At 39.1% G+C, this 25,745-nt stretch overlaps 1 protein-coding gene across 1 annotated transcript in view; it reads left to right on the top strand.

Annotated features, from left to right (window-relative positions):
- Positions 1–24,901, top strand: part of cdk19 (cyclin dependent kinase 19) — a 62,872-nt gene extending 37,971 nt beyond the window's left edge. The window contains exons 5-13 of the mRNA XM_042503503.2: positions 4,771–4,828; positions 7,795–7,926; positions 9,238–9,381; positions 9,982–10,051; positions 10,167–10,239; positions 11,754–11,851; positions 12,051–12,129; positions 13,703–13,948; positions 17,389–24,901. Of these exons, the coding sequence (XP_042359437.1) occupies positions 4,771–4,828; positions 7,795–7,926; positions 9,238–9,381; positions 9,982–10,051; positions 10,167–10,239; positions 11,754–11,851; positions 12,051–12,129; positions 13,703–13,948; positions 17,389–17,514 (1,026 nt within the window). The 3' untranslated portion in view covers positions 17,515–24,901. The remainder of the gene's footprint in view (positions 1–4,770; positions 4,829–7,794; positions 7,927–9,237; positions 9,382–9,981; positions 10,052–10,166; positions 10,240–11,753; positions 11,852–12,050; positions 12,130–13,702; positions 13,949–17,388) is intronic.
- The last annotated feature ends 844 nt before the right edge of the window (positions 24,902–25,745 follow it).

Here is a 25,745-nt window from a genome sequence, read left to right as displayed (position 1 = left end):
CCCACACCAGAGGTGCTTGCCGTGCCCCCCCCCCCCCATTCCCTCACCCTTACAAGTCTTATGTAACAGTCTCTAGCTAGAGCCGAGCCCACTGCCCTGCATGGCTAGCTGAGTCAAGATGCTGACTTAGCAGCTCTGCGGGCAAAAGCAAAAGCATCTCAGCAGACTATACCAACAGTCCCTGCCAACGAGGGGACATTACTGAAGGTGCAGTAAATCCAGACTAACCTATAAGTACTATAACTGCATATGTTCCTGGCTGTCCCACACAGACTGCAGCAGCACGGGCCACACACACACACACACACAAAGACACACACACACAAGTTCTTGCCAAGCTGCTTATTGCCTCTTTCGATGTGTTTTTTAAATAAATCAAACCATCTTCTTCAGGTATCAAAGGGTTAAATGCTTGTGAAAGGCTGCTGAGTACAGCACCAGAAAATTGATGTCGATCCAGTTTTCAAATGATTATGGTATTTATGCTGGCCGTAGATGTAAACAAAAGCAGTGCCCTAGAAAAGGACTGCAGATGCTTTGCCACAACACCTAAAAAAGTTCCAAAAGTCACACAGTCGTGTCAGCTTGCTCAGCCTGCAGACCTGAAGACCAGATCTCTGTCTTAATTTTGACTGTACCAATTCTAAAAAGAGTTAATCTAGTGCACCTCGGCTTTAAGGGTTCAGTGTTTGGGCCCTGTTGGCTTTGACTTTTATAATTATAGGACAGTGTGTTTATCAGCTTACCCAAACTGCTGTAGGAGTGCGCCGTTGGCTCCTGAATTGGCCCAGTTTTCGAGACAAAGACGTAGATGGTTTTCATGTAAAAGGGGGGCATGTCCCTGAGGATCGACTTTACGAGTCCTCAGCGGGACGGAGGCTGTTTATTTTCCCTCGGCTCCTGATCCATTTGTGAAGCTAACCAACTGTAACTGATTGATTTCACTGAATGAATTCAAGTCTCAATTTGGTCCATATTTCAGAAAAACATGAGTTCAGCAACAATAACACTTCCTGAATGTCCTACCTTTAGAGCCAGCCAGTGCAATAAAGGCCTTTTAACTTTTGTCCTTAAGCAAGTGCCTTGGTCCCTTCCTGTTTTTTTTTTTTTTTTTTAATAGATTTGTTCACGCCCTTCACCAAAGAGCACCATCTTTTTTGCACTGTTACGAGTTACAAGAAGCTCTCCTGTTAAAACAGCAGCAATATTTGACAATTATGTTATGCACTTCACTGTGTTGAGCTGTAGTTTCACTTGTCCCGTCCCGTTTATGTTTGTATTTTTATCTCTTGGAAACACTTCGTCCCTTGTTATGGTTTATGCTCGTCTGGCATTTTGAAGAGGCACTGACACTCACTCAGGTCTTTTACAGAACACTCACGAGCTAATAGGCGTCTTTCAAAGAGCCAAAATGAATATGTTGAGGCCGGTCATATTAATTCAGTTAGGCCTGTTTAGAATTTGAAAGAGGAGCTGGTGAGGCTGAACTCCTCTGGCCTTTTAGGAGACGTTTGTCTTTGTGTTTGCTGATCGTGGCGTGTCGTGTTGTGGGCGTGAATAATAGGTCTCATTATTAACGCTGTTTCTATAGCAACAAGACATGTTTGCCAGGCAGATCTGAGTCCGCCGAGCCAGAGGGTTCACACTCACATAGATACCCAGGGAGAATCCACAGACTGTTTGATGGCGAGCAGATACCGAATCCTGCTGCAGGAGAAGGCAACTGTAAAGTTAAAAAACGTTTTCCTCTGATTTAATGTGCAGCAGTGTGCCTGCTTGTTTAAACAGCACGGTACTTCTAACTCATAATTATGTGTAGGAAGTGTAATTGGTGTCATTGATGCATGTTACTGACCCTTCCTAAGTCCCACCCCATCTCGCTCTGTGCTCCAATTACTGTTGAGCAAGCTTGGTATTAGGCAGAACCTCGGTCAGATATCCCTTAGATATGCTATTTTAGACTTGTCTTTATTGAAAATAGAGATTTTCTTTGTTTATTTTTTCTTAGTTTTTTCTGTACTTAAAAACGCATACTATTAGTACCAGTTGAAATAATTTGACAACATATACTTTTTTTATAATTTTTTTTTATCTCTTTTTTCATCTCTTTCCCACTTTAATGTTAAAAACAGAAAATGATAGTAGTCTAAAGTAAACTTAAGTATGATGTGCTGTTTAATGTACACTAAAAATGTTTTGAAAATGTGAAAAAAAAGAAAAAGATTCTGACACTGCCCAGCTGACATTTATATGTGAGCCCATGTGGGCGGTAAATGGACTGAAAAATGGCCCCTATGTGGGACTGACCACAGGTTCCATAAGGGCTTTACCCAGGCGGGCCCCACATGGTTTATGTTAGGGCTACCTGGGTACCAAGTGGGCATGGGACCAAAATGGCCATGTTATCTAGGGACCACAAGGGCCCCACGTACACATGATGGCTGAGTGAAATAATTTCACCAAGTTTTATATTGAACTGTTTACACTGTTAACATTTTATTGCGTATGGTATACATTACAATATTATTATAGCCAATACCACAAGCAAACATATGAAAATTCAATTGATATCACTTAATTTATCACCTACAGGGGCAATTAAAAGGCACGCAGAGTAGCACACATCAATTTACATATGGGAAGACTCACACATAGTAATAAATGAAAAACCTCACTTACATTAACTCGCATGAAATGACGTAGAAAACATATAAAACGTGTAAACTACTCTCCGCACCGTCTTAAAAAGACCTCAGCTGTCCTACAGTTGGAGATATCGTTGTCACTATATCAAACGTGCACTAACATTAACTGATGCTAAATTTGTGTGACGCTGCACAGTATTTACCTTGAAAGTGAGTTAATTAAACACAGTTTTAATGATCATTTAAATTTCAAACAGTATTACTAACCGTAATTTCACGGTGGTTTATCACGAAACTAGTAACCAATGGATCCCTCGTTGGAAAAAAATCAAATTACGAAGACAGTTTAAAGATGTGGCTTGGGGGCTTGTATAGACGACACAAAACAAACTACTGTGGTGTCACAATCCTAAAGGGTAGATTACGATGTAAATAGTTGCAATTTAAATTAGCTAATGTTTGTAGTAAGACACTAGCTGGTGAACTTAGTGAACTATGTAAGCAGTAAAGAGGAGATATTTCCCTGGAGCGTTGGTGTTGAGCAAACAGGAGCGACGCCAAACATAAATATTGGACGTACATTAGTCAAGTGTGCAAAACTATGTTGCTTCATTACTTAAACAGGTTTGTTGACTCTTTTTGTGAAAACTACATAAGATATATCAATATTATGTTAGCGGCTTGTTCCGCTGACAAAAGAAAAAAAATTAGCACCAGCTAACTTTCATTAGAGGAACAGTTAACCCAAAAATCAAAACTACATATTTTTCCACTGACCTTTCGTGCTGTTTACCAATCCAGATTGTTTTGGTGTGAGATGCCGAGATACCAGCCGCAGAGATGTCTGCCATCTCTTCAGTATAATGGATCTAGATGGCATGTGGTGCTTAGAGCGTCAAAACAACTACATTTTAAAATCTTAAAAGCAGTTTCTCTTTTCAGAAATCATGACCCGTTTGCTCAAGATAATCCGCAGACCTTGCTGTGAGCAGTTTCATGTGGGAACTACTTTCTTTCTACCAAACTGCAACCGCAAACTGGTTGACCATGCAGAAGGAAGCGTGCATCTACTCATTGACGAGGGGCTCGTGATAGCACAAGATTCAAACATCAATGGCGTCCTCCTTGACTGAGCTCTAACGTTAGCTTACTTTTGCACAGTGATGTGTTTGGTCGGTGTAGTTTGGTTGGAAGAAAATAGTTCCTACATGAAACTGCTCACAACAATGTCTGTGGAGGAAAGACACATTGCTGTTAAGGTTTGTAAGTGTTTTTTTTGGCACTTTGAGCACCACAAGCTGAGTGCCATCTAGTTCCATTATATTGGAGAGAAGGCAGACATCTCTAAAGCCGATATCTCCAACACTCTGCAACTCACACCAAAACAATCTAGCCTGATAAATGACACTGCAGGTAAGAGGAAAAATATGTATTTCGGATTTTTGGGTGACCCGTCCCTTTAAACTCAACATATGGGACCGAATGTGTTTCACCAGGTACTTTTTAAACACGACTGTCTCCCTTCCATGTAGGTCAGTCAGCTCTCTCAACTTTTTGTCGGAAATTCCTCACCCAAAACCAGATGTAGTGCACATAGTAAGGTGCTTGCGTGGGTTTGACCCCGTTCCTGTGAGGGCTTGTGACCAGATGCCATTAGAGTTTTAAGTGCCGCTCTCACAAAATGGCTGACTGACATGCTCATGTGGTCGTGTGGTTCAGGGGCGGCCAATACAGGCCACCAAACAGGAACATTTTCCTTTTTTTTAACTTTGGAAAAGAGAATCACTAATAAAACTGGGTGTATTTCTCAGAGTTTTGTGTTGTGTGACTGTTACAATATATACATAGTTTTTCCTCTCTCTTTTTCCCCCTTTTTTTTCTTTTTTTCTCTTTTCTTCTTGTGCAACTTTCTATTATCATGCCATCTTGTTGTATATTTGTTCAGACCTACCGAGGGACTGCAGATGTGAATTTGCTCTAAGCTATAATCTGGTACAGTGCATCAAATGGTCTTTCTCTGGTCTTTATCTTTTAAATAAAATCAAATAAATGAAATAGTATAATGTAAAAAGATTGTTTTATTAGCTAATATACATCAGATCTAATATTTTTCTGTCTCCTGCAGAAACCAGCCAACATCCTGGTGATGGGGGAAGGTCCTGAACGAGGACGAGTTAAAATCGGTAAGGAATATTTCTCTCATTCAGACTTGTGAAGTATGAAAATTAGAGATACTGTTATCATTGTGACAGTGGATCGATGAGGCTGTTGACTTGTTTGTCCTGTAGCTGCAGTGTTTAACCTTCTGGCTCAGGGGTTGACATATCGGTGCTGTTGCATAAGCCAGCTGGCCAGGGGACTGTTGAAGGGTAATGCTGCAATGCTGGAGTCTATTTATAAACCCTGTGCACACATATATAGTACAGAGTTATTGTCTTACTGCAACTGGATTCTCTCACTCACCAGGCTCACATATTATTGTGTTTTTTAATATAATATTTTACATCTGTGAAAAAACCCAATTTATTTAATTTTTAATCACTTCATTCCTGTTTGCAAAAAATAATAATAAATTCAAAATTTAAAAAAAACTAGTAAGAAATGTATCGATTTGAATGTTTTAAATGTCTAATGTCTAAGATTATAGTTAGATTTTATTCCACTATAAAGTGATTTTTCTTAATACATATTTTCACTGTGATTGTTGTGTTCATGCATTAACCCTTCGGGCCAGCTTTAATATTACACACACTCTTATCGCTCTGCGCACATAATGCGCTTTTCAAAATCAAGCTTTAAAGAATTTTACACATCAATAAGATTTTCTACTTTCATTAAGTTAATTTTTTAACCATCAGTCCTAATCATAAATATCAAATATTTATTATTCAGTAGCATTTTAGCCCTTTAAATGCCAGGTTTTTGTCATGATGCCACATTGTTTTATTATCTCAGCCTGGGATTTGTCAGTGATTTACAACAACATTGATTATGACAGTGCACCTGGTGGATATAGCATGTATTTTCTCCATTTGCCAAAAGAAATAAACACAACAAAAAATGACAGCCAGAAATAATACAATGCTTTGTAAATGTTTTTATGCTTTGATGGCTGTGGGATCAAAAGCTGCTGTCTGAAAGGGTTTCAATGACACATTTTTTGCACTTAGCAGTATAAATGTAACAGTTTTGTTTACACGGTGTATTTTAGACTTATTGTAGGAGCTGAGCCAGAAGTTCCAAGATGAAACAAACGTGCATAATCTTGCCAAAATATCTGCAATATGCATGAATAGCCAGATATATCAAAAAATGTAAGAATGAAAAGTGTGAAAAATGCGCCAGACAGTCACTGAGGGTTAAAAGAATATTTTGTGCTGGTGCTGGTGAGTATTCCTCTGCTGTCACTGAGCGACGGTCACAGCTCAGAGCTGCTCCAACAAGCTCACAGTTCAAGAGATATTCAGCTCATTAAAAAGCACTCCATAAAGCAAGAAACCTGTCGAGGGTTTTTTATATTTTTCAGTGTCTTTTGTTGTCACTGGAGTGCTGCCTTGCTTAATGCAGCTTATGTTCAACAGTCCCATGTTCAGACTGTTCTGACTGCTTTTCATGCAGTTCGAAGGAAAAAGCCGAGCTCTCTCTGAATGAGTCAGTTTCAGATTTCATGCTTAAGTTCTGAGTTGTTACTTTCTGGCAGAGAGGAGCACATTCCCAAAAACCAACGCCTGTATTTACCAAACTCTTACAAGTGAAGTTTAGGACTTTGGTTAAAGATCAAAGTAAAAACATTCACAAACATAAGAATAAAAGTTTTTTTTTAAACAAATGCTGTTTAACTGAAGACAGTAAAGTCCAAGTAAAAGAATATAACTAATTTAAAAGAATATAGGAGATTTAGGTTTATTGTCATTTAAGAACTTCTCTTAAAGATTGTTCTTACACTTCACAGTAAATAGAAGAGAATCGCTCTATAAGCATGTTCTTAAATATATGTGATTCTTCATATTTAGTTCATAACTTTTTATACTTACAGGGGTCTTTTGTGGGAAGCAGTTTATTTTCACTATTTAATTCACTCACAGGTGTCTGGGGACCTTTTTTGTTTTTTTTTAATTGACCAATTTTGTCCCCATTAATTTTAAAAGCATAATTTGTTAGGAAAATGCTTTAAGAAAGGTTCGTTTGCGCATTAAGAAAACATACAATGCCATGTAAATACAGAAGACACAAATACAAATAAATACAAATTCTTGACAGTTTCTTTATATATATTTAAGTATTCTGTTCCTTTTGTAAACATGACAACATATATAAACTGTGCTATCTGGTCGGGTTGAATCTTGGAAATTGGTTGTTCAAAAGAAAAAAAGGATTCTGAAATCAGATTAGATGATTAGATTTTGATCTGGATCAAAATATGCTGTTCAAAACTTTTTTAGAAGGATTGGGATACACTCCCAAAGGTCTCCATTTCAGTCTCTGTGGCGGCACCTGTGGTGTTAAATGCTAATTGGACTGTGTGCCAGAAATTATTATGAAATTATTTTCATATAATTGTCTTTCCCTCTTTTTAATTTATACGTTTTCTGTCAGCTTTTCCTAATTTATTGCAGTTTTCCAGATGTCTGGTGCCAAGTTGCTTGTTGCCTTTTCAGCCATGTTTTTAAAAGTAGTCAAACCTATTAAATCAGAGGTTTCAGAGGTTTCACCGGTTGTGAAAGTTGCCTAAATTTGGCACAAATTACTAATATAAATCCAGGTTTCAAAGGGTGAAGTGTGATTACTCAAAGTTTGACAGGCGTAGTATGTCATTTTGGCCAACACAGTGATATTGTGGTGTCTGACGGAGAGAAGACGCTCTTCTCTGTTGATTTAAACTCATTTTAAAACACAAATATTGCCTTGTTAGCTTTAACAGCTGATGATGTTTGAGTTTTAGGTATGATGTTTGAACTCTGGCCCTTTAACCTCACTGACACCATAAGTATCTACGCTGCAGGTTTTAAGCTGATTACTTTGCTGGAGGCGCCCTCGGAGACGTTAGGAGCCTGCAGGCCTGAGCGCAGGGCCGGACTGCACTGCATTCATACCGCTCTGTCATAACATCTTTGTTTGCTCACTTCCTCTGTCCTCTATACTCCTGCAGCTGACATGGGTTTCGCAAGACTCTTCAACTCTCCCCTGAAGCCGCTGGCGGACCTCGACCCTGTGGTGGTGACCTTCTGGTACAGGGCCCCTGAGCTGCTGCTGGGGGCCCGACACTACACCAAAGCTATTGGTGAGTCTGGGGTGAAATGTGCAAAGCAAACCATCCTGTATTTGAGTGTGAACATACGATTCCCTGCATTGACTCAGGACTTTGACCGCTGATAGCTGCTCGACTGAAAAAGGTGTGTTTCAGTGTGAGCGTCATTTCTGCACCATATTTACTGTTTTAGCACATGTCAGCTACGTGTGAATGTATGAGCACATGCTTTTTGACAAGGTCTGAGTGCCCATGCTATCTATGGTCTTCATCGGTATGAAGCAGGTGTGTCTGCACGTCTATATTTGTAATTCCTGGAACTTGAGACAACACTGTCACTCTCAGGGCTCCAACGTGTTTAAGATTATCTCGAAAATGGTCAGTCAGAAAGACAGTCGGGTATGAAAACTGTCCCAGTGTTAAACCCATTGAAACCTGAGCAAACTGGCTTTATTTTAGTTTTTTTTGGTCTGTTACATACAATACACATTTCCACCAGATTTTTAATAATATCTAACAATGCCCTCCAACTAATTTTCAGGTCATTTTGCTGTCACCTTCTAGTAATTTTCATCTGCAATTTGTGGGCCATTTCTTTCCAAGTTGCTTATCATGTTAGAAGAGAGAGTGACGTTGTTTCGCTTTCTAGCAGAAACTCATCCAAATGGCAAATTTTCAAAGTAAATGGAGTCCACATTTAACGACAGCAAAACCATATCGGAACATATGTTTACAAACTCTCACAGCTCATACAGTGTCCTTGCTCGTTTATCCTTGCTTTTTAAAACTCTTCTCCGTTTTTGTATTATTTGTTAACCACAGAGAGATACGAGAAAAACAAAGTTTTCCTCATGAATTCAAGGTAACATGAACATGTAACATGTAATTGACAGCGGTAGGAACAAGTCATTGTTTCGCAAGTTACAATTAAGTCTCAAATCTTTGGACTTAAGTCCTAATTCAAGTCCCAAGTCCTGAAATTTGAGTTTCGATTCTTAACAAATCGTAATATGCTCTTCACCAAAAGTTATTTTAACAATAGAGTGTTATTATATTACATTTAAGGGGCTCCTTGGCAGGGTGTGAAAGGAAAAGGAAGATTTACCCAGCTCTGCTTAGCAGGTGGCTTGGACCAGGACACACACACACACACACACACACACACACACACACACACACACACACACACACAAACACGCAGTGGTAAGTAATTTATTATAATACTCAGACTTGAACAACTGTCTTTCATTTATTCTAGGAAACTACTGTAGCTAATGAACCTCAAGATCACGCAAATTAAGTGACATCTGTGTGTGTGTGTGTGTGTGTGTGTGTGTGTACCAGATATTTGGGCCATTGGCTGCATCTTTGCGGAGCTGCTAACGTCGGAGCCCATCTTTCACTGTCGCCAGGAAGACATCAAAACCAGTAACCCTTTCCATCATGACCAGCTGGACAGGATATTCAGCGTCATGGGTTTTCCTGCAGGTCTGCACTCAATACACACAACACACACAACTACAACTACACACTGACAAGACCACAGCCTGCGTTAGCCTGATGACCAGTGTTAATCAATGATTTATGCTGTTGTCACACTAGTTTTCAAACCACTGTGATATTATTTTCATACCAGTGAAACACAAGGTTTCAAGATTACATCCAAAGCTTCTTAGTTCTGCTGAGAGTTTTCTCAAAGGTGCCCCGATTCGTGGAAACAAACAAAGCTCTGTTTGCATCCAGTGTGTGTGCATGAGTACATATCCCATAGCTCTTGTATACATGTTAAGTGCATATCCTGACTTGTAAAACACTTGCAAAGAAAATTTGCTTGCAAATTCCTTGCAAAATAAAAAACAGAATTTCTAAGATTAAAGTTTTAAATTTACAACATGTGAATGGTTTTCACAGTGTGTTATCAGCACCCTTACCCGGCTCTGAATTATTATTTTTTACAATGGCCCTAATACGCTGTTAATCTCCACTTCCAAAACTGGTATTAAAAAGAGAAAACTCTTAGTCTTATACATTTAAAGTATGTATGTTCATGCATCTCTGTGCTTGGCTGCGTTCCTTTGTTTTGAACAGATAAGGACTGGGAGGACATTAGGAAAATGCCAGAGTACCCGACACTGCAGAAAGACTTCAGGAGGACGACGTACGTGGATGCCGAAATGATCTGACCTTAATCAGAAACACATACACCAACAAACAAAATAAGTTTACAGTCAAACTGTTTTTTAAGTGGGTTGTCGTGTTTTCTCGTCTAACAGGTATGCAAACAGCAGCTTAATCAAATACATGGAGAAGCATAAAGTTAAACCAGACAGCAAAGTTTTTCTCTTGGTGGGTAAAAACACAAGATCATCTGCATACATGTGTTTAATGTCGAAATCCATGTTCATTTGACTTAGAATCATTTGGGGGGGGTGCATTATTACAAACAGCCCAGAGATATGTGGGAGGATTGTGTCATTATTTGCAGGTTAAACATGTAGAAATCTTATTGACAAAGGCATTTTGCCTAATGGAGCCTTGATGGATTTGCACAATTCTTTTTTTTTTTTTTTTTTTTTTTTATTCATTGGGTGATTCAAAGATTACAACAAAAGATGTTACTTTGGTGTCATATTTAAAAACAAAGTCAGTTCAGGTGTCAAAGAAGTATTTATTCTAATGTGGAGAAAGGCAGGCTACCTGACATGACTGAACAAAACAGGTCTGGACCTGACCTGTTACACATTATGTTTGCATCACGCAGAAAAATCCAAGTAAGAATCTAAGCGAATGCCAAAGATTGTTTGAAATCAGTTGTACTTGACAGCAAAGAAGCTCTTTGTAAGAGCGGTTCTTGTTTGAGGCAAATATCCTGCTAAACTGGTCGAAAATTTCAAGTTGCCATGTATAACAAGGACCAGGAGCTCCACACTGCTCAACACTTAAAACTCATAATCATTGATCCATTTGAGGTCTAATGTGTTGAAGCTGAGCCAAAAAAACGCAGAACGTGTCCTAATACTTTCTGCACTGTAAAATCTGACAAGTTGATTTTACATTAAAAAAAATCTAGGAAACTGATCACCTTGAAAAATGTAAGTAAATAGAACAATTAGTCCTGATTAATGTTTACTTTATATCTGTTAAGTTAAAAATGATATATGTACTTAGTTTTGTGAAGCTGTGCAACTTAAAAATGAAACTTTTTATTAGATCAATCTTTCTAAGTTTTAGCAGCTTCACTAAACTGAGTTTACTGTGCTATTTATCTGTATTATGCTGGCTGCAAACTAGTCAGTCATAGTTTTATTTTCTTAAACATTCTAACAAAACAAAACTTGTAGATCTCCTAACTTCGTCGTTTGCAAAATCCTCTTTGTGATGATCAAGTTAAGTCAGACTAACTTGGTTTACTGAAATTGCGAACACTTAGAAAGAACAAAGTAATTTCACTTGTCATTTTTAAGTTGCAACAACTTCACAGAATTAAGTAAATACATCTTAATTTTAAGTAAGCTTAAAAGTTTGATATAAAATAAACATAAATTAAGATTAATAGTTACATTTAGATTGTTTTTTCAAGGCAACCGGTTTCACAAGATTATTTTAAGTAAGATGAACTTGTCAGATTTTACAGTTTGACTACACAGTATATTTAGGAGTAGTGCAGACGCTGAACGCAGATTCAGGTTACTATGTCTATATCCATAGGTAGATTTAGTTTGCAGTATAAAGTGAAAGGCATCTTATTCGACATAGTTTTCAGACACCACTGACAACATACAGGCTAGAACATGACAAAATACTTATGTTTAAATATATAGAAACATGAATAACACTGTGTTATTGTTGTGTGCATTCAGCTGCAGAAACTCCTCACCATGGACCCCACCAAAAGAATCACATCAGAGCAGGCGCTGCAGGACCCGTACTTCCTGGAGGAGCCTTTACCAACCACTGAGTGAGCTTTATAAACTTTTACAAAAGGCTTTCCTTTGTCCTCATTCAGCAAAAAAAAATCAGGTCCCGAGAGATTTTCTGCTTTGATCTGCTTTTTACCTTCCTGTTTTTATCCGGTGTTTGGGTTTTTACGCTGGAGTCAGAGTGTGACATGATGTTAATGCAGAAACGTTGAAACGACTCTCTGTGATTGCCTCTAGTGTGTTCGCCGGGTGTCAGATCCCCTACCCAAAACGAGAGTTTCTAAACGAAGACGAGCCAGAGGAGAAAACAGAAAAGGTAATTCTGACAAGTATGTCATTACACAGAAATAAAGGCTAAAGGATGTCTTAATGTGCTCAACTCAATGTGGCCCCTCATAGCAGACAAAGTCATCAATATTTAACCCTTAGGGCCCTCTTTAATGTTACACACACTTGTGTCACTCTCAATGCGTTTTCCAAAATCAGGCTATAAACAAAAATTACGCATTAATATGATTTTCTCCTTTCATTCTACTTTGGGTTTTTTTTTTTTAAACAGTGTAATAAATCACTGTGTGACTTTTCCCAAGGCACACTGTACATGTAGAAACAAAGGGCCGCCTGACGGGGCCCCAGTGGTGGACACTAACAAAGTACATTTACTCAAGCACTGTATTTAACTTTTAAGGCACTTGTACTTAAATGAATATTTCCATTGTGTGTTACATCATACTTCTACTCCCCTACATTTGAGAAATATTGTACTTTTTATAGCACTACATTTGTTATCAGTAAAACAGCAGTAGTAGAGAGACTTTACTATGTAAGGCAAATTAAGTAGTTTGAGTCAGAGTGTGCCGTCCTCTTATGGTTGAGTCACATGAAAAGCTGCACAGATTCCTGAAAAACAGCTCTGGGCCACAGATTCTGCAGTGTGACACCCCCCCCCCCCAGCTGGCCTCTTTAGAGATTGTGGAAACATTTGTGTAATAGATGATATATTAATATCACATAACGTACACGTGAACACATGACATGAGCCGTCGTTTTAATCTAAATACACAAACAGGTAGCTTTGAACTGAGATACAAAATGCGTCTTTCTTTGTCTCGTCAGTGGTGAAGTTATTCCTCGTGTTCAGAGGTTTCTCATCATATGGATGTTCCCTTTTAAACCTGAGAAAATTGGCTGGATTTTTTTTCAAAAACGGGAAAAAGGTAATGAGCAACCAAAGAGGAAATGACCCCAAAATTAGTAAGAAATTAGTAAAAAATTGTAAGAAAATTGCCTGAAAATTAGTTATAGCCCCAGTCCAAATAAAAAAAACAAAAAGAAAAAGAAAAAAGCACAATAAGACAATAAGCAAAGAAACAAAACCAAAAAAAGAATAGTAAAAGAAAAAACATGAAAATTACCCTAAAAAGTGTGGAAGATTAAGAAAAAAAATTACTGTTTTCTGTAACATTATTTTTAATATATAAATGACTTTAAATACATTTTCTGGACATTTTTCCCTAGTTTTGATAATTTATTAGTAATTAATCCCCCCTATTTATTTATTTTTTTGTTAAATTCTTGCAATTTGTGGGAAATATCTCACCAAGTTGGTCATTGCCTGTTTCCCCCATGTTTTTGAAAGAAATCAAACCATTTTTCTCAGTTTCCAAGGTTTAAAAAGTTCAAATATTGTGAAAGGCATGTGAAAGTAGAACAGGAACAGTGATATAGCTCAAGGTTTCAAAGGGTTAAAATAACGATATCACAGTAGTTCGACTGCATATCTGTCAGTGGTAAAGCAGATGGAAAAGCACACACAAGTCCTCCGCTCCCTACAGCCAGACTCTTTATGACGTTTGCTAAGCTTTTCTGGGTGTCCTGTGTGTGTGCAGAACCAGACCCAGCAGCACCAGCAGACGACAGGCCAGACTCAGGCCCAGAACCAGCAGCAGACGGCAGCGCAGCAGGCCCCCTCCCAGCAGAGCTCGGCCCAAACCAACGGCACTGCCGGAGCCACGGGGGCCACCGCCGGCGGGGGGCTACAACACGGCCAGGACCAGGGGCCCCCTAACAAGAAACCTCGGATTGGGCCCTCTGGGGCCTCCTCAGGCACTGGGGTGCTGCAGTCAGAGTACCAGGTCAGTGAGATTGATACTCCTATACTGTTCTTACAGTCAACAAATCCCATAAAAAGAGCCAAACCTGCAGTGAAGTTATCTGCTAAGAAGCATTGTGTGTGTGTGTGTGTGTGTGTGTGTGTGTGTGTGTGTGTGTGTGTGTGTGTGTGTGTGTGTGTGTGTGTGTGCGTGTGTCAAAGCCTGAGAGACCCTCTTCCTCTGGGCCACAGATGTTATTGAAGGAATTCACACCAGTTTTCTCAGGGTACACAGGTATAGATACTTGTGAAAGTCGTCTGAAAGCAGCACAAAGGAAGCAGTGTCTCATCAGGTTTCAAGGGGTTAATGCAGAATCTGTAGGATAAAATTTGGGAATTGGATGTGGGATTTAAGTTTGACAATTTAGTTTTGCATTAGATTTTTTTTTAAAAAGTATGTTTATTCATATGTAGATATCTGTAGAGATGCATGGCATTGTGGTGCCGTAGCTGGCACTGTCACCTCACAGCAGGAGGTTTTCGGGTTCTGTGTGGAGTTTGCATGATCTCCTTGTATCCGCGTAGCTTTTCGCCGGCTTCCTCCCACAGTGCAGAGACATGCAGGTTAACTGGTGACTCTGAATTGCACGTAGCTGTGAATTCAAATCTGAATGGTTGTCTGTCTGTGTGTCAGCCCTTTGTTGGTCTTGCAACCTGTCCAGGGTGTACCCCGCCTCTCACCCATTGCCAGCTGGGATAGGCTCCAGTCCAGCTCCAGTCGAGGATAGGCGGTTCCAGACAACGGATGGATGTTTATAGAGATAAGCTGAATTGACGGACCCATAGAAGCAGTCTTGGCTCGGATATCTGTTAGACACACTGGACTCTTGAAATGTGGCCATTGCATCCAGAGACTTATCGTCCTCAGACCAATAACTGATGGGTCCAGAGACTGGAAATAACATGACAACAGCACTTCTGTGCTGTCAAACCCAGTGGTTCAAATGACTTTTGCCTGTGCGCGCCGAACCAGTAATTGTGACGTGTCTGAAAGGGCCTTTAGTTTATTCATTAAGAAAAAGAACAGTTTGAAATGTTAATGATTTAAGTCATTTATCAGCAAAAGAGCAGTCACTGGTTCCAGCTTCTCATATGTGATGTTTAACTACTTTTCTCTGTTACATCTGATAGTAGATTTAATGTCAGACAAAACAAGCGTTTTAAAATCGTGCAAGGCATTTTCGGACATATTATAGACTACACATAAACAAGTTTACACAAACCAGGGACTAAAGACAGACAGGACAGCTCCACTTCCTTCCAGGGTACAAAATGAAAAAAACAAACAAACCCAGATTTGGCAGTTGAAGTCATTTGAAACCAGAATCTGTGCTGCAGCGATCTCTGCAGTATTGAGTTCCCGCCCACCAACACTTCCGACCAATCCTTTGCAGCCCCATTGATCCCAAGCACACTGATTTACACACACAGCTGTCAGTCATGACATCAAATCCCCTTTATATAGCATCAAATAACTCACTAAGACCAAAGGTATCAGAAAAATGCAGATTGTGTGATGAGAGCTACCTGACAGAATGACAGAAGTCATCTTTTGTGAAAAAAATTTTGATGCGAACTTTGAAGTTTTTAATTTGGCTCACTCTGAGGGTTTATGATTTATACTGCAGACAGACACCAGGGGGGAGATTGAGATGTTTTGGCTTCATTTTTGGGAGCTGATACGTGATTTATCTTTATATCTTTAGTCTATGATACAAACACATACAGGATTCATCAGAAAATAATTCATCAATCAGGCCAATTTGCTCTGTTTTTTAAAGGGTTAAAGGTGCAATATGTAAGTTTTGGACAATATTTGAGTTAAAAACGGTCAAAAAATGAACTAATCCTATCAACAGAGTGTGAAGAAGTCACACTTTTGACGTCATGTCCGAGATGCTTATGTATCGTATAGCAGAGATATCCACTGCTGTAATAACAGGTCCTGGCCTGAGAGGCGATGTTGAGTCACCGCAGCCTCTACTGTGAGAAGATGAAGAAGTTGAGCCGAGAGGAAAAAAAACAAAAAACAGGCAAACTAATTGGAGCACAGACTCATGGCGTCTCTGTCTCTATAAGGACAAAACAGGAAAGGCTTTTTGTTTTGACAAAAACTGAAATGAAATATTCCCACCTGCTGGAATTCCACAGGAATCTCAGGTGTAACATTGAGATTTGGTGAAACACTGCCCCCTGTTCTGTTTGACTGGGGGGCTGGAAATTATAAATTGCACCTTAAGACTTAACTCTCCAGTGGCTGTGTTATAGCCTGCCAGTGCCCCGATGGTGAACATTTCTTGGATGCATTGCATTGTTAGGGAACGGCAGCAGTGTAAACCATGTTTGTGTGCACTGCTGCGTGTTTGGCAGCTGTAAGAAAGGCATGCACACAACAACAGCCTGTCGGCTAACAGATAAGGACTCTGCATGTTCCACGCTGTCCTGCTGACAGAGCTGATATGAAATCACAGAGGTGCCTGCTAGCCTCTGTTTCCGACGCTGGCGTCTGTTGTGTCGCTGGCTCTTATCAAAGAGAGGGAGATCTTTGAGTGGTGGGGACAGTGTGATGAAATAAAGGCAGGGATGCGTGAGCATGCGTCGATGAGTGTTCTGCACAGTGTTAGAGGTGACTGCAGTGACCTCTCCTGCCCCTGGATGACTGTGGCGTGTTGGTGAGGCCACATGTGGGCGTCACTATCTGCAAATGTGTAAGTATATCACAGATAGATATATATAGCAGCAGCTGAGACAGCTGCTGGCTGTCCGGCCTCAGCACATGTATAAATAAACCAGAGGAACGGGCTGACATACCAGGAGTTTGGCTAGCTGTGTGACAGCGCCCTACTTCTCCCCCTCATTGATCCCTGTGTCACAGGCCATCCCACCATGCATCACTCTCCAATCATTCTCTTAAATAGATGCAGTGTTGCACATGTGACCTGCACTGTAGTCATGTAATGAGTTCAGCTGAGGTCCTCACTGACAGCTTCCTGTGACTCAGCTGATTACAGCGACAATGAGGACGTCCGGCTTTACACTAAAGTGCTTTTTATCGTCTTTCTTTTTGCTGGTGAAAATGCTTTATCCCTTTAATGAGTTTTCGAGAAATACACAATAGTGTCGTGCTTCTCTCAAGTTAGAGGCTAAAGACATTGATTTATTATTTTATTTTCTAGTACGGGTCAAGCTCAGAAAACACTGGGTCCTACATTTGGATATACATTGAGTTATTTAATGATGGATTTATAACGATTTTTACAGTATTTTTCTTTTGCATTTTTTTCTATTCTATATTTATATTTTGTGACTTTTGCAGTACTTCCTTTTATTTTTATTTTCTTTTACTGTGTTTAATTCCTCGTCATCATTGAGCTGCTAACTTCTTTGTTTTCTCTCCACTCTTCCCTTTTTTGTCTCCGGCAGCACTCCGGCTCCCGCCTTGGTTACCAAAGCAACGTCCAAGGTTCCACTCAGCCCCAGAGCACCATGGGATACTCGTCGTCATCCCAGCAGAGCTCCCAGTACTCCCACCAGGCCCACCGTTACTGAGGCTCCCACTCACTCCTGAACCAGCAGAGCAGTCCGCTCCTCCATCTCCACCATCGTGCCCCCCCCCCCCGGCTCCTGCCAGTGCAACACTCCCAAATCCTGGTCGGACCTCCCTCCGTGCATTACATCATTCCACCTCCACCACCCTCCTTTTTAACCCCTCCCTCACCTTTGACCTTCTCCCTAACAGCCTTCACTGTAACATGAAGGCAAAGGAACATAGGAACCAAAAAGTTCTGCCTCGTCGGGCTGCTGAACTGAGAGTAATGTAAGATAGATGTGAAGGCGTCACACACACACAGACTTATGGCACTTACAAACACGACGGTCCTCGCCGGGAAGAATCGCAGCTGTGTTCATATGTGTACATTATATAGCACCTTTTTCTATTTGATTTGTTTTTCTCACTTATTTGCTAGAGTTTTCAAGTTTACCTTGATAGTTGATGTCATTGTATATATTGTTACATACGGAAGTGAGCGGATGAAAAGCAGCAGGACAAGCCCTTTACTGTCATCTGTAGAGTAATATTACCTTGGATAATCAAAACGAAACGAGCTAACCCTGTCCTTTTAAGAAAAACAGTCACATGTTTCTACAAGGAGAGAATCGGCACTTTAGCTGATGACATTGCAGGGAAATATTAAAATGCGCAATTTAACTTCTTATTACACGGTTTCTATATTTAGACCTCTCTTTATCTAGATTTGGATTTGGAAAGTGAGAAAAGTCTTTTTAACAGCATTAAGTTGTGTATATTCGGATTCACTCCACTACCTAGATAAGAAACATTTGACGGACGACAGCCTTCGCAGGAGGCTGGACGCCTCTCGTTTGTGCCAGCAGCTCCGGACTGTTTTCTTGCTCAGGAGCTGCCGGTGGACACTTTGCTCCGACACACACCTTATCGAGGACCCTCAAGACTTTTTCTGAACACGAGCGTGCGCATAAACGTACAGGGCAGCTAACAGTACGGCCCCCCCTTCATATGCTTCTTGAGACTGTTACTGCCTGATGTCACTTTGTTTTTTTTAATGTTATCATTGTTGCCCTGTGTGTGTGTGTGTGTGTGTGTGTGTGTGTGTGTGTGTGTGTGTGTGTGTGTGTGTGTGTGCGCGCGCGCGCGCGCGCGTGTGTGCGTGTCCACAGTTTTTTTATGCATGGTGTTTATCCTTTTACTTACTAGAACTGCACTGACCGCTGAACTGATCTGCAAAGAGCTGGAACAAATGGGGAGTGAGTTTTGGTGAACGCTCATCAAGGCTGAGTAGAAACTAGGGGACATTCAAAGACAAAAGGTGCGTTCTCTAATGCATACCATGCAGGCCGGAGCAACTGTAATCACGTATTGGTGTAATTGTGCATCATGAGTCTTCAGTGCCCCGACAAAAGTATTCTCTCATATACAGACAACGGTACAATCAACCCCTATAAGTCTGTTTGATTTTTGCATTAACAGGTCTGTATGTGGTGGAATGTAACAAAGTACACTTACTCAAGTACTGCACCTAAAGGGACAGGCCACCTCAAAATCAAAAATACATATTTTTCCTCTTGCATGTAATGCTATTTATCAATCCAGATATTTTCGTTGTGAGCATCACCGAGATAGCTAACATTACAGCCGGTTGCATGCTTCCTCCTGCACAGTGATACAGTCGGTGGGTAGACTTTAACCGAAAGAAAATAGTTCTTACATGAAACTGCACATAAGGAAAAATATGTATTTTATATTTTGGGTGAAGAGTCCCTTTAAAAGAATATCTTGACATTTAGGGAAATATGCTTATTTTATTTTTTTTGCCAGGAGTTAAATGGTCATATTGACGCCAGTGTCACGTCTGTATGCTAAATATAGAGCTATGGCCAGTTAGTTTAGTTTAGCATAAAGATTGGAAGCTGTTTCCAGTCTTTTTGCTAAGCTAAGCTAAATGGCTTTACTTGAGTATGTTGCTTCTGCTCCACCACATTTATCTCAGAGATTAAGTTTTTAATTTAACAAAATCACATTGGGTATTTTTCTTGCAAAATAGCATTACATTCTGTTGCATTTTCAATGCAAAAATCTGCTCAGCAAATTATCGAGACTATACTTCGGTCCTAACCCATGTATTTTGCTGTGCATTAAGACTATCATGATGTTTTTTCGATGCAAAACAGTTTTTTTTTTAGCTTTGGGCTTTTGTACTGTTTGAGATTAGTGTTGACAGTATATAAAGTATACTGTCAAGTATTGTTAAAATTATCTGCACTTCCTACAGCAAAATGCTGTTTACACATTGATTTTCATTCTCTATTGCCTATTTTGTAAGTAAATCTTGCTGAAAATACTTAGGTAGGATTTAAGGCATGACTTTTACTTGTAAAGAGTATTTTGGTATTATATTAGTCTTACTTAAGTGAGTTATGTGTATACTGAAAGTAACACAGAAGATACTCTCAGCAACACAGAAGATACTCTCAACAACGAGGCTTGTTTTCTGCCTCTTTTCTCCTTCTTGTTTCCTCACAACTTGCTCCACCCTTACTGGTCCTGCTCGGTCACATGACCAGCCATCGTGCAGGTTGTATTAAAGAACGCACCCAGTGACTCCACTGTAACTGTAACTGCGTTTGCTCCAGTACAGACGTGGACAGCATGATAAGAGGGGGTTGTGTTTGGCAGATATGTGGCCTGCAGTGGGATAAGGAAACACTGACATCTGGTGGCTGAACAGAAGAACTGGATGTAAAACTGCAGTCAGTTAGATTTGTGTAGTAGTTGCAAGAGTTCAAGCAATTTTCAGCGTAACATGCAAAGTTTCATACCCTGACACTTTGATCTGGAGTTGTTTGGTGACAAAAACTTTGAAAGACTGGATCTTGTGTATTTTACACATACTTAAAGCTGCATTTATTGATTTTTGGGGGGGAAAAGCAAAAGCACTGTTACCACATAAACTCTTTATAGAGAGCTGAAGTCCTGACATCACAATTCTCATAAAGCATTTCCTCCATTGGCGTGTCTGAGGGCCTGAAGCATATTTCTGCTGTTTACTACTCAAATTCTTCGACAAACAAGCTCCACTTTAGGACTTGCTGTGATAAGTTTAAATGTTTGAGAACTTAGAGTTTAACAAAAATGTATTTCTTAGCATACGAAAATCTGCCAAAAATGTATTAGCGGTGCAGCATTGGCATAAGTTACAGATCTTTAAACTTAAAGTAACACGGACAAATCTGAGTAAACCACACATGTTCTCATGCTCAACTTTAATCTAAGAGTCTTGAGGTATCCGCGTACAGTCAGTTTTGGTTTTTTGCTCAGGGTCAGCATGCCAATTTCCTCTTGTTACATGCATAGTGTCTTTGCCAAAAAGATTTCTGTGTTCACAGGAAACAGGTTTCATCACCAAAAACACTTCAAGTTAAAAAAAAAAAAAATCACAGTTGGTTAAAATAACTAAATTTTTTAAATAATTAAAGTAAGTTAACGGCCATGTCATGTGACCCATGTGGTACAACAATTATGTCACGTGACGTCAACTATGTAAACAAACAAAAAAAAATTAGACGTTTCACACAGGACACAAACAGCAGTCTCCTGGGTGAAAGTCCTGTCTTAAGTCACCACCCCTCTCTCCCAGTCTACTAAGATCCTCGCTGGATGCGATGTGTACCTGCTAACATCAGATTGTTTTATTTTTTTTCACAATGAGGATGTCCTAATCTGCTTCCTATGTTGCCGAATAGGCTAAGCGACATATTGCTTGTTTAAAAAAACGTTCCAGTGGCTCTATTTTTGCAAAGCTTTGCACATCTCCGACATATTTTTAGTGCAACAGAGAGCTGTTACTTTGGTTCATTCAGGACCTGACAGGCTCCCTGAACGTTTTTGTCACCGGTAATAGATCTGCACAATTTTTCATCTCACATAGACGCTAAATGGTGCCGTGTGTATCAGAATCAGGTGCCACTGCCAATATTTGACGCCCTGGAAATGAGAATGAGCTGATGAACCACAAATATTACAAGACAGGACTTTTGCATTTTGAGTAATTTGCATTATTCCAAAATTCAGTTTGATTTTGAATGGTTTCTCACCTACCTACATTGCTTCAGCTTTCTATAAGTGTATATTGCTAGTTTATTGGCAAACAATGACTTGTTTTTACTAGTAGACAACATGAAAAATAATTTGGAGTCATGTTTCTGTCAAATATCGCTCTCCTTTTAGCTCTGCTTTGGTCTCCAAGTCCTGTATATAACAAAGTAGCTGTTAGGTATTTTATTACCTACACTAGCTAGTTGCCTACTTTTTATATCTTAAACAGCTAGTTTTTGTAAATGAAAGTAGCGGAATGTGGTTGTAAGTGAGGCTGATAAAAGCAGAGTTTTGGGACTTGGAAACCAAAACAGTGAGCTTAAAGAGGCTAAAACACTCAGTAGATCTCAGCAGAACTGCACAGTCGGGTGATAATTCTCTGTGATGTCGTCACTGCAAACAACCCCTTTAACAACGCACATCGTCATTTAATCCTTTTTCAACCCTTTAAAGCTTGATCAAATTGATGTGACGTCTTTCAAAAACACGTGAAGAAAGACAATGAGCAACTTAACAAGACATGGCCCAAAAAGTAACAAGAAATTTGTAAAAAAAAGTTACGAGTAAATTACCTGAAAATAAGTAACTACAAAAAAAGGGAAAAAGTAAAAAAAATAACCAAAAAATTATCCAAAAAATAATAATAATAATACATACACATTTTTTTTAATAACATACATTTTTATAATAATAGAATAGAATAAAAAATATTTTCTTTTACATTTTTTCGTCTTTTTTTATTTTTTTAAATAATTAAAAATTAATTAATTTTCATGGCATTTTCTTGTTACCAATTTCTTGCAATTTGGGAGTCATGTCTTGGAAGGTTTCTAGCTGCCTTCTGCCCCGTGTTGTTGAAAGAAATTAATTTGCTTAAGGTTTCAAAGGTTAAAATATTTATGAAAGTCATCCAAAAGCAGCACAGGAAAAGTGATGATCCACGTTTCAGAGGGTTTATAAAAAAGTATCAGTAAGTGCAGCTTTAAAGACAAACTTCAGGTAATGAATTCCCTCCCTTTTTGGCAGTAAGCTCTTCACGATGTGTTGCTTTCGTTGTTTGGTTCATCTTGTCCACTCTGGCAGGCAGGCAGGGCAGATCCAGGGGGGGCTCAGTCTGTTCACTTATACATGACGGGGATCAAAACCAGCAGCTATTCAAAGGTTTTCTCCTCCCTTTAGTGTATTTGAAGTAGCAGCGAGGATACGTTAAGACACTTTGATGTAAATCTATTTCTCTCTTCACACAAGCGAGGTGTCACAAGTATTATTGAGCGCAAGGCTCCAAATTACTGTCGAACAACTCCTATGCAAAAAAAAAAAGGAAAAAAAAATCCCAGATGAAAGCTTTCACTTAGGTTGCTTAGGTTTTGCAGATGACAGGTTTTATTTTATGTCGAGGACTGATGTGTATTCATTCCTAATGTAATATTGAGTAATCACCGCTCACTTGTGTCCTTTTTTCACAGCATTTGAAATTGTACTCTAAATGAACTATTGTAAAGAAATGCATATATATGGATAGTATACAATCATATTTATTATTTCCATACATCTATGAATAATACACTTTTTTTTAAACTTTCCTCTGCCTTAACTATAGTAGCTATAGAAAGGGACCTCTGTCAGTCAGGCATCGCTAGACCATATTTCTTGTTCTTTTAGAGTCGCTTCCTCTCTATACGCTCACACGAAATCATGTCTAGTAACTGAATGTGTCAACGCCACCTCAATGTACAGTCGAATGAAGGTGACGCCGTCAACTCGGATCACTCGCCGGCTTCTTCGTGTCATGCGGATATTCCACAGTGTAGCTGTTTTTGTTTACGGGAATGATTATGATCCACGTTTTGATTTGTGTGGATGGTGCCTTTTTTCATCTTCTGAAGATGTCATGGGAATTTTTTTCAGGATTTTTTTATTTTTTATTTTGTGTATTTTCATGCCTCCTCTGTCACAGCTTTGGGTCAATTACCTATGTCTTTTTTTCCCCTTTTTTTCCCTTTTCTTTCCTTTTTTTCCTCATTACTATGTAGCATATTTTTAAATTTACACAATGTGGAAGCTAGCAGCTAAATGTTTTATTTCACCTCTAAAGACTGCGAACAATCCTGACGGAGGATTGTTTTCTCTTCTCATAGACGTCCTCACACATTATAAGTATGTTTTGAAATGCTGTACATAAAAAACACATTTTAAGAATTTCTCATTGAGATATTGATACAATAATTGTCTTTTAATGCACTGTCGTTGCTCAAATATTTAGTGGTAAATAAAAGTATTTAATGTTTTTTTTATGTCTTGCTTTAGACACTAAAGTCCTGGCAGCGCTATGAAAGTTATAGCGCAGACGATGCTCCTCTGTGTGTGTAGATATGGACAGACACACATTAGTACACGCCTAAATGAAATCTAGTGCAGCTCTAGGCCGCCTCTCCTCTCACATTTCCTCCTTTTTGATAGTATTGCATGTGCCTGTCTTTTTTCCAATGGAGAACATAAGCACTTATTGTCACCCTCGCTGAACGGTTTGTACAGACAGACGGAGAGACGGACGCTCCAGCTGCAAATCAAACTTTCTGCGATGCCTTCACTGTCTGTTGTAGCGTTCAAGCATTGTAAAGCTTGAGTGAATAATCCTCTCTCCCAACAGAGCATCTTTTAATAAAGAAGAGAAATTAATGATGTGGTCTGACACACTGTAAAAATATACTATTTTGTTTTAACATTTTTTTTAAAAAAAAGTTGGTGAGCAGGCTGCCTTAAAATTTTAAGTTGACTGAATTTGAGAATACAAGTTGAGGTAATTTTTTAATGATTAAACTTGTTTTCTCAAACTCAGACAACTAAAAAAATTTTAAGGCAGCCTGCTCACCAACTTTTTTTTTAATTTTAAAAGTTTATTTTTGCAGTGCAGAAAAACAAAAGAAAAAACAAATCAAAATTTATTTGATTGATTGATTTTTAAAAAAAAAAAATCAGTGAGCTGCATCAGCAGAATGCTTTGCAGGTTGGGGCGTCCATCCGCTCTCTTACATGCTCTCTGTATTAATATGTGTGTCTGTGTGTGCACACAGGTTTGAAATATACACATGGCCTAAATGTATTGTCTTTTCATAGCATTTATAGATAAGGCAGCAATAGCTCAACGCGGGAAAATCCAAAAAAAAAAAAAAAAGACATTTATTTAGCTGCTTTTAGCAAACTTGTCCAAATCTCACTGTACAAATGACTGTTAAATGAGAAAAAGTCATGTATATTTATTTTATATTCTCTATTATAATAAAATCTCTTTTGTCTCAATCACTTTCGTGTGTGCAGTCGTGGATGCAGCCACCGTCTGAGCTGCAGGAGCTCGACGGCAGCTGACCAGAGTGTTGCTGTTCCTCTTCACCACTTGATGTCACCCAAGGGTGCCTGTTCAGCATGCTGCTGCCATTCAATAAAAATAAACTATGCTTCAACTTAAAAAGAAAAGTTCCTGGCTGCCTTAAAAATTTAAGTTGACTGAATCTGAGAATCCAAGTTGAGGTAATTTTGTAATGATTCACCTTTTCTTCTCAAATTCAGTCAACCTAAAAATTTAAAGCAGACTGGACAGTAACTTTGTTTTATGTTAAAACAAATAGTTTATTTTTTACAGTGTACATGTTGTTTTCTGTCCTACAGCACAGGCTTGATTAAGAAAACAACTTTTAAAATGTATGTATTTAAAGGACCATGGCATTTTTATAAAAGCAACAGTATATATCTAGAAAATTTCCCAAGAAATTTTGACCAGGTGCCTGCTACAGCCACCACTGAGTATTAAGTACATGTACATATCTACTATATCATTTATTTACATTAGCCTCAATTACTCATACGTACATACTGCAGGGAATAAACATTAGGAATAATATATTGCACCTTCTGCTTCACAGCAGGCACCCGAAAATGTGTTTTGTACAGTTTATTTTTTGGTCATGATGTCACTTTTTCACCAAGTACCTCAATATCAATATATCCACAATAGAGTGGCGTTAGCTGTTGGTGCTTCCACAAAATATTAACACAGTGAGATTTTCAGATATATTGACTGAGTAAAGGCGAATAATAGATCAGTCCAGTGAGTTCAGAAAATGACATCACTTTACTGTAATTCAGCCTT

The sequence above is a fragment of the Plectropomus leopardus genome, chromosome 16 (assembly GCF_026936395.1).
Source record: "Plectropomus leopardus strain MGB_pleo_1.0 chromosome 16, ASM2693639v1, whole genome shotgun sequence".
In the NCBI taxonomy this organism is placed as follows: Eukaryota; Metazoa; Chordata; class Actinopteri; order Perciformes; family Serranidae; genus Plectropomus; species Plectropomus leopardus.
Note: the sequence above shows the minus strand (reverse complement) of the source record. Positions and strands in the feature narration are given on the sequence as shown.